General features: G+C 42.9%; 1 protein-coding gene across 10 annotated transcripts in view; it reads right to left on the reverse strand.

Moving 5' to 3' along the window:
- Fat3 (FAT atypical cadherin 3) overlaps positions 1 to 13,748 on the reverse strand; it is a 621,862-nt gene that overhangs the window by 176,262 nt on the left and 431,852 nt on the right. For all 10 annotated transcript variants that reach the window (XM_052753008.1, XM_052753043.1, XM_052753024.1 and 7 more), the window contains one exon: positions 3,826 to 3,887. In XM_052753008.1, the coding sequence (XP_052608968.1) occupies positions 3,826 to 3,887 (62 nt within the window). The remainder of the gene's footprint in view (positions 1 to 3,825; positions 3,888 to 13,748) is intronic.

Genomic DNA, 13,748 nt, shown 5'->3' on the forward strand with positions numbered 1-13,748 from the left:
TTGCATCTGTGAAGGTAAGAGAAGAGCAGCAGAGTATCTTCACATAAGTGACTTCCAAGGTAATTGAGAATTAACACTTAGAAATCATGGAGGATGCAGAACCTTTGTATGCCACTCTGTCTTCATTCCTTGATGCTCTTCTGCATTTTCAAGTTCTCTGGATTCTGGGAATAACCAGCTTCCTAAGATATGATATGATATGATATGATATGATATGATGAGATGAGTCAGTCTCCTATGGAGACTAGACTAGTTGGAACTGTGGTTCAACTGCCTCAGCCTCCTGAGTAATGGGGTCACAGGTGTGATTCAGAACAGTATGACAGCCACAGGTTAATGTGACTTCTCTACAGAGTCACAAGTCCATGCATCCCACACACAATCAAAGTATCTTTAATCAAGGTATAACTAAGGTGCCTTCTATCATGGGGACAGCCACCAACACCCAATCACCCATGTCCTCTGGGTTTCTTTTACAGGGTGTATGTGCCCTGTTGGCTTTCAAACAGGTTCTTTCAAGAAAAGTCAACTTCATTTTATTAGAAAGGAAAACTATGAAGTACACCAGAGGTAACTATGAACATTAGAGGATCAGAGTGTTACCTGGTCAATTAAACTCCCCAAGAGGTTAATTCCCACACTCAGGATTCTCCAAATGGATCAGCAGCTACAAAAATTTATGTACAACGATGGAGAACTCCAGTCTGTACTACCAAGCATTACTTTTGCAGGACTATTAGTTATAATAATTAGTTATATTGGTTAATATATAGTTAATATAACTTAATATTAGTTATAATATTCCTCCCATAATTAATTAAAACAAATGGGTATATTCAAACTGTCCTGTAACATTACACAAAATAAAAACACAATGGCTATAAAATATAAAATTTAAAGGTTGAGGGCAAGAGAATGAATAAAAGAGGAAAAAGAGAGAAGGGAGAGAGGGAGGAAGAGGGGGAAACAGACAGGAAGAGAGGAGAGAGAAAGAAGAAAGAGAGGAGAGAGAGATCCAGCTGGCTTTGGAGTCTCAGTAGACTTTTGAGGACAGTGTGGCATGGAACTGGGAAGGCAATGAGATGTGCCCTGGGGCACACTGGTCTGATTCAGATGACCCAGAACCCTTAAATTCCCAACTGTGGAAACTTTAGAAAGTTAACCTCAAGCCTGTCCCTGGATCCCTGCTGGGGTCTGGAGTAGATAATTTCCTTCTTTATCAACATTGTCCTCACCCTCCCCCAGGTCACACTGTCCTTCCTGGGTCTACATCCCCCAATCTTTCACTGTCTCTGCTGCCCTGTATTACGATCAATCCACGTGAGTCTATTAAATGACTAACAGAATTTATTAAGATAAAAATTGAGAAAATACACTCACGAATACAGAACGGAGTAGACAGCAGAAGTCGTCTTCTGCTCTGACCCAGAGCAAATCCACCTCACAGGCAAGAGCAGGGAGAAGGGCATGTGACCCTTTTTCAGCTCCTTATAAGAGGTCATGTACAATGGCAGGAAGCACCACTTCCTTTGGACTGACTAGCCCAAGGTCATGGGCGGAGCAAATATCACTACAGCCCTGCCCTGCTGGACTCTTGTCGATAGGCTGATGACTGTCTGCTGCACAGAAGTATGGGATCTTGACTGCTGCGTCAACCTGCTGCTTTTCACTTTGACTTCCCACCGTCTCACCCTCTGCCCTGCTCCCCATTGACACTCTCCTCTACTTTCTGTTTCTTGGACAGAATCTCAGAACCAAGCCATCAACTGTCCCCTCTTTAAATAGGGCTTCCTAACCAGCCCATCCCCCACACTCAGGCATTCCCTTTGTACCTTTTCAGTGGCTTCTTCCTTTGACTATCATATGGCCTCTCATTCCTGCCCTCAGTCTGCAGAGGGACTGGGTAGTGTCTAGTCACAGGCACAGACCAGGCTGCACTGCAGTTGCCCAGACTGCTGTTTCTTTTTTTCCCCCATAGGAATGAGATGCAGTCTACATCTGCATTTACTTTCCTCAACCCTTATTCAGTGCCAGTCGATGGACTCAGGATCTCACCTAAATTGTAATCGTGTAACAACTCTGTGACATTAGTTTCTGTGCTACCTTCCATCCCTTGGTTTTGTATCACACTGAGCAGTTGGGTTCTAGACCCCAACGTATACCAGTTCAAGCACCAGCCTGGTTCTCCATACTCAGCTACGTCTCTGAAGACTCTGTAAGCATCAGGGATGTGCGTGGGAAGCAAAGCCTACTGACCCCAAACAACCTTTTATCACTTCTCTCCAGCACATCATCTCTGCTCTGTACCACGCCCTCCCTAGGGTACCATGGACCATGAAATACTGTCTTCTTTTCCTCCTTCTGGGAGGTAACAGGTTTAACTGTCTCATAACTCAGCCCTTCCAGAGCTCCTGGGCTCCCTCTGGAAAAGTAGAGAAACACACAAAACAATACTGGCATCACCAACCTGAAACAGTTGGAGTTTCAGCTCATTAATAGGATTTTGGGGAAAGAATTATTATAATTATTTTTGTCAGAGTGTAGTCTTTATCTTTATGGGATAAAGGTGGTGTTTTAGACAGATTATCACAGGGTTATGCTGTAATAACAACACTCTATTATACATGGGACTTGGAGTTCTGAAAAATACTTTGCTATAGAACGTAATGTTTGATACTAACAGTGTCCCTCTAAGGTATAAGTATTATGCATTCTCTGCAATACTTCAGGGGAAGGAAATAGAAGTCTAGGGTGATTAATTATATAGTGTGATGAAAAGCTTGAGGCTACACAAGGCAGAACACTTCAATGCCCAGGTTTCCTTACACAGCTCCTTCCTGGTGAAAAAGTCAATAGAGAAGAACTCCAAAGAGATTCCTGGATAAGGTTTGAGAGCTGTGTGTGTGCAGTACACGTATATGTGTATTTGTGTAGGTGTGTAAGTTTGTAGGGGTATGCAAGTATATGTGTAAGGTGTGCAAATGTCTCGAGGCACATGTAGGTAAGTAGGTATGTAGTTGTGTATAGGTGTGTATAGGCATGTAGTTGTGTATGTGTGAGCAGGTGTGGTACATGTGAGCAAGTCCTAGGGATAAAAGGAGCATTTCAAACATGTGCACATTATCAGCTCTGAATAATACCCTCACATTTGAACATCATCCTCCATGCCATATCGCACCGTCACACTTAAATCATGGTGCTATAAAACTCCTTCAAGCTTCCCAATAAGGACCCTGGAAATGTACAGAAAGAAGACCCGCAGCACTCTCTCGTATCTGTTTTCTTATCTGCTGCCTTACACTGTCTTTTAATCTCTCACTTTCCTCAGAAGTAATGCTCTTAGAGTTTCCACTGTGGCTGCTCCTGTCTTAATGAATTATGGCTGTGGATTTTACAGTTTCAGGAGCAGTCATCTTGGGCTGTGAATCAAGAAGCACCTCTCAGTCTCAGCCCTCTCCCCAGGAAGAGAAATGAGGTGATCAGCATCCTCTCAAATGACATGCTTCACTTGAACTGTAATGCTGTTGCTTTTTTCCTGTAGACATCTGGAGCTGAGGCCCACAGGGGTCTGCTCCCAAATGTTCTTCTCTGATTATTGATAGACTCTGAAGTCCAGACAGAGACGTGCAGACACCTGCCTGTCCTTAGCAGTACATGGAGAGGACTGCACTGGAAACCTCTGAATTTGGAATCAATCAGGCCAGGAGGAGCACCTGCCTTGGAAACTCACTGCTTAGACGTGTTAAGGTTCTTGCTTGAGATGAAGGTTAGGAGAGTTTAGTGAAAGTCAATTTTAATGAGTGCTGCTTCTCTCTATGCGCTTACCTCCAGAAAATGTTCTGCCTGCTGCTCTCGATCCAATTTCCTTGAAGTCGTGGTAATCAGACCTGTGTAGAAATGAGAATATTTTACTTTTAAATATCTGGGGCAAGTAGCTCATTGAATATGGCAAAAAAAAGCCCAGTTAAAGGGAAAGCAAAAATGACGGAGAATGGCACCCCTCCACTTCCCAGGGATGCTCAGACTTATTCTTAAAGCAAAATCAAATGTGCTAAGAAACTGTGGGACACGATCACAGTTCTACTTAGCACAGAAGACCCATTGCTGTCTGGAAGGAATGCAAAAACTCCTTAGAAACATTGTTTTTCTAATCTGAGGCAGCCCAAAGATTCATTTACCTAGACTGTAGTGCTCTAGGAGCCACATTAAAGGTTCTTAAGTTGTTAACAGGTAGTTGACACTGATTAGATTCCAGCTATGAGAGGTCACTTTTTTTCTTTTTTAATTTTATATGCTTACATAATTTGGAGCTACACTTTCCAAGAGGATGGTTTCTATAATAGCTACACTTTATGCATTTGGATCTTTATACTAAGATATCCCATGGGAAAGGACCTGTCTCTTCTTCCGATGTCTATAAAGAAAGGAAATGAGAAGGTGGACCTCTGAGGCCTCTTGGCTTATTGCACAAATTTGCCTTTTGCACAGTTTATTATTCTTATTTCGAAATGGCTATTAGGAACCAAATTTATTTTCCATTTCTCCATCATACTATCTCTGAAGAAAACACAAGTTGGGTTTTTTCATGGTGTATGCTGATTAACAGGGAAGAGCAAAGAAAAACTACATATAGAGAAGGCTTCTGGGGTCTACAGGGAAGTTCTTGACCTCAGGCTGCTGAGCTGTAGATGGATGGGTGCGAGGGCTCGGACTCTAGAGAAACAAAAGGCCATAGGAAATTAAATGATGCCTTGGTGACATGCAAAATAATATCTCAGTTAGAGTAGCACAGCCCTCTACCAGCTGGCACACTCCCTTTGCCCTGTGCTTCGTTTGCACCAAGAACTCATTTGTGTGGCTCAGCCTAAATTACTTATTTTGTGGTGAGAACACTTAAAATTCACATTCTTAGCAAATTTGAAATGTATAACACCCTCTTATCAACTAGTTGTACCCACAGGCTTTTCAGATTTGACTCGTGTTGGCCAATCTGATATGCCACATGTCAACAGTACCCTCCTCTGTCATCATTACAATTCTTTGTTCTCAAGTCTATGACTTTCCAGTGGACACATGGACATGTCATGATGGGAAGACTCTGCCAATTGCTTCCAATGCTGTTACCCATCTTGCTCCTTACCTAGAATAAGGAAGGGGACCCTGCTATTGTCTTTGGATTTGCTTTGTGGGGCATCTGCAACATTGCCCCAATAGTGTTCAGAGGTAGAGTCAATGACTCCGCTTCCTCTTTACCATTACAATACTCCCTAGAAGTTTAAAAACACAGATTTATCACTCCCCTTCATCGCTGGTTTCCTGTATCAGAATCTGGGGATGAGGACTCAGATGGTCCTTCGCATCTAAGGGCAAGGAGCTGTCCAACTGGACTCTTCTTGGCTGAATCTCACTAACACTTTCCATTGTCATCCATCTTTCTGCCTGCTCAGCCACATCCAGAAGGCAGAGACAAGCTTGGCTCCTGGCTTCATATTGACTGAGGCTCTGTGTGGTCTGACTCACACTCTGCAGTTCTGGCCCATGCTGTCTGACAAGGTCATATGTCATGAAGGCTCTTTTCAAGTGAATAGTAGCTGTTTTCACAGAGTGAGAGAGGCTTTCGTCCAGCTTCCAGCCTCCTCAGAGGGAGTCCTATGTTAGAAGACACAATGGGATTGTGACATGCTTGCAATAAGAAGGCTATAAACACGTGGTGGTTGGAGGGAGAATTCTGCTTCCTACTGCACATCTGTGGCTCTCTCTCTCTCTCTCTCTCTCTCTCTCTCTCTCTCACACACACACACACACACACACACACACACACACAAAGAGCAGGTACCACAGACCTCTTCTCCCCTGAGTCCTCTCATGTCACCAGCACTCCTGCAACCTGGGCTCAATCAGCATGAATGCCCAGGGCGACAACCAGCTTTTCTCCTGGTGATTGCTAGAGCAAGTCTTCAGGAAATTTGTGTATTTTTTACAATGCTCACATGGGTCTGAGAGAGCAGTTCAGTGTCTCCCATTTGTGTCCTTCATAAGTGAGTTTATCAGTTCACATAGAAGGGGGCTTGAAACTCTTTACTCAGCAGTGAGCTGGAGCTGGGAAGCCAAGCAGTTACTGCTCCTAGAGGGAAGCCATAGGGAAGTCTTGCACACCCCAGTACTCTGGGCTTCTGGCTCCTGTGTGTCTCAGACATAAGTAAAACACAGGGCAGAAGGAGTTAAAAGAAGAAATCAGTAGAAAAGCAGACGAGGTCGAATGGGGATAGTGAGAGAAACCGGATAGGTACATGGTTTCTTTTGAGAGCAACAAGAGCCCTTTACATATCATTAAGGTGAGGCTTGTGTAGTTTGTACTATACTCTGGAAATTGTTGAATTGCATACTTTATATGGGCAGGTGTTATTTTATGTAAGTTATGTATCAACAAAGTGATCAAAAATCTGTAGGAAATCACAAACTTTGCAGATTTAACAAATCTTCATATTTGCGAAGTGAGGATACTTAATGAATGAATGAGCTTAGCAATCAGGCTTAAACTGGGGTTTCAATGAAGGAACAAAATTATCAGGTATGGCTAGGGAATCTGGAACTAAGGAACAGTGAACTTTTGGGGCAGGCTGTACTAAAGTAGTAATTCGTGGTTATTTGCACTGAAAAATCAAGTCGTTATCTGGTCAGTTTTAAGAAAACCCAGAAAGGGTAAAGTTTACTTCCTAGAGAGGTATATGCTTGGGGTGAACAGCAGGATACCAAAAGCTTGGCTGTTTTCTATAGTCAGGAAGGAAGTCAGGGAGTTCCCCCTCACAGTGCTGAGGGATTTATTAGAAAGAGCAGCTTCATTTCCACGGGTGTGTTGTCCACAAATGGTTTGGGCCTTGAAACGGAGTGAAGGAGAAAACAGAGCAAGGCTCCCTTTAACCGCACTGACTCAGCCATATGGAAAGGATCCCGTTCTGCAACCTACATAAGAGAGCGGTGTGGACACTGCACTGGAATTGTAGACACATGGGACACCTATACTTGGAGAGTTAAATGATGAAATGGAGTTCCCCCACTTTGGAATGTGGTTGGGCTGTGAGAAGAGCCACATAATTTGATATGATTCCTTAGGCAAACTTATACTTAAGATGGGGGAGAGATGCCAGCCATAAGTCAATGACTTTTAGTGAGGTGATAAATGATTGGAATGGGGCAATTGCTTTAAAATAGCTGGCTTTGACTTTGTCATGGGGGGGGGGGCGCAGGAGACTTGAACAATCTCTCTGAAAAGCTGACTAAAAAAATGCAGCTGCCTGATCACAAAGACTGAAGATACTCTAAGTAGCTGTGGTCAGAATGATGACATACCAACATGTCTTTCTCTCTCTCTCTCTCTCTCTCTCTCTCTCTCTCTCTCTCTCTCTCTCTCTCTCTCTCTCTCAGTGTCCTGGGTCACATCTGTGTAACTACTAACAGGACATTCACATTTACTTTAAGTGCAGTCTGGGCTGGTTCAGCATAATTCTCCCAGAGGGCAGGATGCTGGGCTTGCTATTAAAACATCTAACTAGAATTAGTGCCACCCTTAGTACTTTCTGCATTTCATGCCTAATTTCCTATGTCCATGCCCAGCACGCTGAACTCTTCTTCATACTTGCAGACAGCCCACATATTACTTTTCCCGTGTAACCTTCCTAGATCTCCTACACACAACTGCAGGAAGCTTATTTAGTCTCTGGATCCTTCTTGAGGCCACAGCCCAAGAAGCCAGTCTTACAGTGGTCCCCCAGCCCAAGTACTCAGGTCAAGTGCTTGTCTCATTTGCTGGATACATAAATTCTGCTCTGAGGGCACCCAGAGTGTTTCTCTGTTTGTTGAAGTTTTCTCTAATGGCTATTATTCATCTGGTACTCTTGATGCTTAATAAAGAGATTGTGCAGTGTTGTAAGAGGAAGTTGTTTGGAGGAGGGCTGAGGGTGAAGTGGACCAGTCTTCCAGAACATTCAATGGTGTTGTTTTATTCAAAGTGGTCTTGGTGCACAGGGATTGAAGCCAAATGCCCCCTAAAGTTCCCATAAACTTAAAACTATTGCTTAATTATTTCCCCCTCTTTTTCTTTCTTGTAAACCCTCTCCTTTCCTCCTCCTCTCCCCTCCTTAATATTAAGCTCAGGGTTTCACTCCTTGCCTAAAGCAGTTTATCCTTGATCTTGTGCCTATGGATCCTGGGACCTTTCCACCTTTCTCCACATCCTGATTTCTATCTAACTTATGGAGAAATGTGGGAGAATAATAATATAGTAGTGGCTAATACATACCATATATCAGGTACTGTCCTAAAAAGTTCATATACATGGTCTTGCAGAATCCCACAATAAGTCAGATACTGTACAACCTAAGTATGCATGCCTATATGTGCACTTGAGTGTGCATATGTGTGGGCCAGATATGGATGCAGAGAATTTTCCTCTATCACTCTCTACCTTGTTTTTTGAGATAAGACCTCTCTATAAACATGGAGCTTACTCATTGGCTAGACTGGCTGACCTGTAAGCTCCAGGTACCACCTATCTCTACCTCTCCAGCCCTGGGGTCACAGGCACATGCTGTATCCCATCTTCTCATGTGGATGCTTAAGATCCAAGCTCAGATAGATCCTCATGCTTGAGCAGAAAGTATTTTATTTACTGAGACATCTCCCCAGTTCCAGTTCTGCTTTTTAAACAGACCAAATAGTTGTTTTCACTTCAAGTTTATTTTTCTGATCTTCTAGAATTCCAGAAAATTAAACTAAACTATCATGACGGTGAATCTTCACTGTCAACTTGACTGGATTTAGAGTCACCTAGGAGACACATTTCTGGATATGACTGTGAGGAAGTTTCTAGAGAGGCTTGAGGGAGGGAATATCTGGATCTGGAAGAACAATAACATGGGATGGGATTCTTGGCCTAATAAAAAGAGGGAAAAGGAAAAGATTGCTTGCCTGTAAGCACACTACGACCAGCCACCACACATTCCCTTTGCCATGCCTTCCCACCAGGGTGGACAGTGTCCCCTAAATGATGAGTCACTCCAAGCCTTTCTTTTCTAGTTGCTCAAGACAGACATTTTATCACAGCAATGAAGAAATAACTCATACTGACAATTGCTGCCGTGAAGTAAGATGGTTACTGTGATAATGTGACTATGAGGTTCATAGGAATTTGAACTAGTTTGTAGGAGAAATATGGAAGAGTTTGGACTTATGGGCTAGAGATGCTCAAAATTGTTGTAAGCAGAGTTTAATAGACCATTCTGGTGGGAGTATCAGAAATCTGAAAACAGATAGGCAGGCAGTAAAGATTGTGCTCATTTAGCCTTAGAAGAGACGCTGGAGGATTGGGCTGGACATCGTTCATGTGACAGTCTGACAAAGAATTTGAAAATGTACTGCTCATGTTATGCAAGTTTAAGCAAGAACAAAAAATAATGCACTTACATTTTTTGTAGAAGAAATTTCAAGACAATATAACATGTGGGCTGTGTCATGGTTATTAACTACCGTTCATAGTTAACTCTGAAGTCAGACGGAAAGATTTAAGAAATATGCGGTTGGTTAGGAAAAGAGCATGAGTGAATTTAAAGAAGCAGGCAAGGCCATTGGGGAGAAAGTTACTGTTGTTGTTAAGATTTGTGTCATTAAAGAGAAAAGTCTGTTCTCTCACTGGGACAATAGGAAAGGTTCCCTGAAGATAAGATCCCAATCAACACAGGCTCCAAGTTGTGAAAATGGCAATTTGATAGAAAGGAGAGAGAATTTGAATTGGGAATGCAGTTGGCAGGGGGTGATGGTGAGTTCCTGCTTGAGAACAATCAACTAGGGAAGGGCATTCCAAGATCCAGTTACCTAGGTACACAGAGGCCAGTGCAGCTGTGACAGAACCTTTTTCTTCCTCAGCATTTAGTCCTCAAAGAAAATTTAAAATGCCACCTATAGTATTTTCATATGGATATAAGGCTATTTGTTGAACTTGGAAAGAAATAAAATGGTCACCAGGTGGTGGTGGTGCATGCCTTTAATCCTAGTACTTGGGAGGCAGAGGCAGGCAGATCTCTGTGAGGTTAAGGCCAGCCTGGTCTATAGGATGAGTTCCAGGACAGGCTCCAAAGCTACACAGAGAAACCCTGTCTCAAAACAAAAACAAAATAAAAACAAAAACAAAACAAAAAACAAAAAGAAGAGAAATAAAATGGTCACACACCAAACATAAACTTCAGACTTAGAGGTAAAATTAAACCAAGTGTCAGGACTGCTTAAATACATTTTTTAAAGTTGGGCTGGAAAGATGGCTCAGAGATTGGTTCTCAGCATCCACATGAAAGGTCACAGCATCTGTAACTCCAGTTCCAGGAGATCTGATGCTTTTTTTCTCGAATCCATAGGCACTAGGCATGCATGTGTTACACAGACCTATATGTGGTGCTCATATGTATAAAAGCATCTTTGAAATATAAACAAATAGAAAAACTAAGGAATATGTAATCTCAGATTTGAATTACATATATATACACACACACACACACACACACACACACACATATATATATATATATATATATATATGATTCTTTATAAAGAAAAGAATAATCAGAAAGGATGGGAGCTAAGATATTGGTTATGAAGGGGTTAAAAAGGATTATGGAAACTGGACCTATTTGATGTGCTTCTTAAGTAAGGGCTGCTTCGTCAGGCGTGAAGATCTGGAGTTGCTCCACTGAGCACACAAGTGCTGCTATTAAATTTTCTTAAGAAAATTTGACAAGGGACACCAACAGAGCTTAAGCCTGCAACACATACATTTCTTGATAAATAGGAATTTACAAGATGCTAATAGGAGCCTTAAAACTCTGCTAGTGAGAGTGTGTTTTCAACAGAAGCACTGTGACATAAGCAGGGTTCACAGCGGCTGCCTCTGTAACAGATACACTTCATTTTCTGGCTGGGCGAGTCAGGGGACGGCATTTTGCAAGTCTGCCTTAGCAGCGGAGAAGTTTCAGCGCTCCTCTGCCAGACAGAGACACTTTCCCATTCTGATTCTGTAACTGTCACAGACAAAAGTCAGCTTTTGAAAGAAAAGTTAGGTGTACACACATGTCTACTACCTTCCTCTCATGCCTAACTGATAGAGAGAGGTGCACATAACTTGGAAGGAGCATTCTGAGGCTCAGCAAGCTCGTCCCCATCACAGTACCATTTGCTACAGAGTAGATAGGTGAAGGGCATCTGGGTCAAGGTGACTTACTCTCAGAGTAAAGTGTAAGGTAGCGCCAGCAAGCAAAGGGTAATGGTGATCTGAAGGTGAAGGGCTTTTCCGAACTCTTCCTCTGTAGTATTCTGTCTGTAGCTGGTGTTTCTGCCTCACAACCATCCATGCACACACCTGTGCACATTCACACACACATAGAATTAAGACTATTTTTGCCAGGGTGCCTGGATACTTCCCCGGCCCATCTGTTCTTACAGTTCTCCTGATCAGCATCCTCCTCATCACACAGAACCCTTGGGCTCCGCTCTGCAAATCTGCCTAGGTTGAGGAAGCATTTATGCACCTGAAAATGTCTCTGGGCTGTTTTGCTGTACTTTGAATGCTTATTGGATTTCTTCAGAGAAATTAAACTGCAGATGGCAAGTCAGTATTAAGGATGTCATAGAAGATGATGCCATCCTTAGGTGCCATTAACACATCACTGGTGTGCGGACTCAGATGTGCAATATGGCACGTATCTCTTTTATCTTTCTGCCAAGATATTTTTGCATAATTCCAAATACTGTGTGATGAAAATAAAGAAGCAGAAATGGCTGGAAATCTAAATTTAGCTAAATATAAGGGCTCTAGGGATTATTTGGTATGGGAGGTATAGGGAGCTTGCTCTAGCCATGTGAGTACCAAACAGCAGCAGGCCCTGGCCTCTGTGTGTCTAGCTTCCCACCTCAGCTCGAGCCCAGGCAGCTGCATGCCTTTTGGCAAGTTAGTTAGCTTCCTAAATTTTTGTAAAATGAAACTTATTAAATTAAGCAATCGGTTAAAATTCTTGGCTTGGTTCCTCCCACATACTAAATGCCTGGATGATATTATTATTCTTATCAACCAGAATAGCCATGGGGCTCTCTTGTGCATCCCACAGTCTAACCTTGTTTTTCTCATCTTGAGATTCCCTCCTACTGTTTCAAATGTTAGTGTAACAAAAATCATGTCTACTCCTCAGCCTGTTCTCTGGCAGATAAGGAAGCTGCTGCTTATAGTTTAAGCAACTTACTCAAAGACTTACTGGTAAGAACTCTCAATATATGTCTGTTGCATCTCATTGAGAGGAGAATGTACATCCTCAGTGGTTAGTGTGACATGGATTAACACTGAGTGTTCCCTAGGGGATGGTAGGCAATGAAGGAAGCAGTAGGGGCTCTTCTCTAGACAATTTCGGGGTTTTAAAGTCAACTGTGTGATGGACGCACTTGGGGAGTTCTTAAAAATATTGAAATCAGGCCCCATATCTAAAGGCTGTCTATATTCTGTTACAGGTTGAATCCTAGGCCTTGGGTATCTCTGAAACATCCTGGGTGGTTCCACTGTTCTGAGGTTCAGCCAAGGTTGAAAGCCACTGTCGATATAGTTGCTGTGTTCTCGGTGATAGGGTTATAGTAATCAAGCTGTGGCTTATCTGGATGATTTGGTTTCCCTGGCGTGGGCCATACTGCCCATCATTATCAGTTCGTGAAATGTAGTCCACTGAATTCTCTGTCTGAATTCTCTAGAGCTCTGTTCCAAGTCTGTCCAGCAAAGGACCACACTAGGTGGATGTCATGTGCCCCAGCTGTGATCTGACCTATGCTTCCACCTGTCTCACTATGACTCATCTTGGCTACAGTGTTTCTTCATTCTGGAGTTTTTGCTTTCTTTCTTGTTGTAGAGTTCACCCTGCCTTGTCCCATGGATCCCCCTAGCACAGATTCAGACATCACCTCCTGGTGATGGCTCCTCTTTCCACATACATGTCTTCCCAGGTATAATGGGGAGAACCCGGTAGATACAATCCTAAGGCCACATTTTGCATCATAGGACTGAGAGCCCGGTGAGGAAGATGGATACACATTGGAAACACTTCAACAGAATGTGTGATTCAACACATACTCTAGGCAAATCAGGATGCCCTGGGGAAAGATCACAGATGGAATGTGCTGTTGGAGAGGTAAAGGGGAGCAAGCTACATTTAGACCTGAACATTAGTGGTCAGTAAAATTACCAGATTACCAGAGACCCTGGCAAGGTTAACATGCCAAATCAGTATGAGGCTAGGAACAGAGGCTTGAAGAAAGAGGTGGAGGGGGTTTAAACACTGGTTCTGCAGCATCTTTGCTATATGCAAAGGAGGGTTCTCGGTACTCTTGCCACCTTGACTTGGAGAGAGTACATGGACTTAGTTAGGAGGCACACAGATGAAGGATTAAGCTCTAAGGAGCTGAAGGAAAGTATTAATAGTGGCTGGTAAGAGGGCTCAGATGGTAAGGTTCCTTGCCACCAATCCTGCTGACCTGAGTTTGATTCCCCAGAACCCAGGTGTTAGACAGAAAACCGACTCTACAAAGTTGTTCCCTGATCTCTACTTGGGTACCATGGCACATGCAAACCTGCACACACACACACACACACACACACACACACACACACACACACACAGGATATTTAAATATTGAAAGAAGTAAAGCAGGTATACTTGTATGCAAAG

The sequence above is a fragment of the Peromyscus californicus genome, unplaced genomic scaffold (assembly GCF_007827085.1).
Source record: "Peromyscus californicus insignis strain IS unplaced genomic scaffold, ASM782708v3 Scaffold_11__1_contigs__length_118956290, whole genome shotgun sequence".
Taxonomy (NCBI): Eukaryota; Metazoa; Chordata; class Mammalia; order Rodentia; family Cricetidae; genus Peromyscus; species Peromyscus californicus.